The following is a 1743-nucleotide window of genomic DNA, read 5'->3' as shown; positions in this document are numbered from 1 at the left end:
AGTAACCATTTAAACAAGTAGAGAAGACAAGTAAAATTGGCATGTAATTTGCTTATGGGACATTCCTCAGCCATGAAAAAAATCTCAGAGCTTCGGGAGTAAAAATGATATCCATGAAGCTCTAGATAGATGCCATGGGTCATGATAATGCAAAGGGAATACCTTTTATATTTTGGAACAAACGGCTTTCGTACGGTTTTATACTTTGAAGTTTATATCATTTTTCTCATATGTTGAGAGGGTGCGATGTAGGGTGAGGATTTTAAGGATATTAATATACGCTATGCTTATCTTTCTTCTTATCGTTGTTATTTCCTTTTACTATAAAATACAATATAATCTAGTTACATACTTCTCAATTAACACCCACTTATTTTTTAGAATGTATAAAGAGAACTAGTATCTAGAGTCTCCTGTAGCACATAACCCTAGACTTTATTTCAGCGTAACACTTTCATAACCTAAAATATAACAGAAGCTCGAGAAGGGTCGTTCCGTGGCACTCCCTCGGGACGACCTGCCAGGGTTGAGGAAGAACGGACCGGAGCGAATATGAACAGGTATTTTGTACTCGTCTGGCTGAGGGATTTTCTTCTCAATGACTCCAAGAATAAAAAGAAAATGGATATGCAAAGTCTGTCAGAGAAAACAAATCAAACTTTCGCCTTGGATATGTTTATTCTGGCTTTGTTTGTGTTATCAGGCGTTCATATTCAGATCAGGAGCATAGTGCAGATGAAGGGAATAACAATAAAAGCATCATAAAAGTCTACTCTACTTCTTGAGATCAGATAGAGAGAAAGAGACACAGCGAGAGCCAGCCGAAGACGTGAAAAATGAAAGTGATATCTGCAACAAGTGGAAAAGAAAGAAAAAAAAATCGCAGCGTTGTGTAAGCCAACACCGCCTTAACGAGATGCGAGCAACAAGGTCACAGACCGCCGCCATCACCAACTAAAAACTCTGAGTCGAAAACGTGAGTCGGTCCCTTCCCCGCACCGCCCGCCGCCTCTCTCCCGGCGCCGGCAGCCAGCAAGACACGCGGGGCAGCGAAGACTCCGCCAAGACTCGAGCAGTCTCACGCTCTCTCTCAGTTGCAAGGGAGCTGTCGTCGCGCACGCACAGGACCCGCGCCGCCACGTGAGTCGCGGCGTCTGGCGAGGGAGCCCTGGGAGTGACCCCCGCGTCAGCACGCCGCTCGCAGACGCCCTTGCAACGAGTCCTTGCCACGACTCTCTCCAAGGTAGAGTCTCGTGGGATCGTTTGGCCTTTCGCACGCGACGACGCGCTAAAATTACGGGGTATTTTCATCTTGATATGACGCGTTAGATCGGGTTAGTGACGAGTGAGATATACATCTAGAAAAGGTAGTACTTTGCTAATAGTTTATTGACAATAAAATGCTGTGAGAACGTTCGTTTCTTCGAGGAATAGATAAATGCTGCCAATTATCATCAATATATGATTCTATGCACCGTTCCTTAGTGACGCCAGAGAAAGAGTGAGACTGAAAACTGTTCGTCAAAGCGAAAGAGTTCAGATGTTGGAGGTTGGCCAAGGGTCGAACCCGGCGAGGGAAAGTGATCAAATATGCAATCATATTTTTTCTGTGTATCTGCGTAAGTAAAGAAGGTTGTGGATACGGAAGATTGTCAGCGGATGCTCCTGAAAGTTCCCGCATAAAAGAAAACTCCGGAACATCGAAATTGCGACGGTGGCATCAGTGAAATGTTCGTACTAATG

At 44.5% G+C, this 1743-nt stretch overlaps 1 protein-coding gene across 1 annotated transcript in view; it reads right to left on the bottom strand.

Moving 5' to 3' along the window:
* Nucleotides 1-435: 435 nt before the first annotated feature.
* LOC119593585 (sodium- and chloride-dependent GABA transporter ine-like) overlaps nt 436-1743 on the bottom strand; it is a 6140-nt gene continuing 4832 nt past the window's right edge. The window contains exon 5 of the mRNA XM_037942538.1: nt 436-636. Coding sequence (XP_037798466.1) covers nt 436-636 — 201 coding nt within the window. The remainder of the gene's footprint in view (nt 637-1743) is intronic.

This window comes from Penaeus monodon, chromosome 32 (assembly GCF_015228065.2).
Source record: "Penaeus monodon isolate SGIC_2016 chromosome 32, NSTDA_Pmon_1, whole genome shotgun sequence".
NCBI classification, from domain to species: Eukaryota; Metazoa; Arthropoda; class Malacostraca; order Decapoda; family Penaeidae; genus Penaeus; species Penaeus monodon.
The sequence above is the reverse complement of the archived record's forward strand: the minus strand, read 5'-3'. Positions and strand labels throughout refer to the sequence as shown.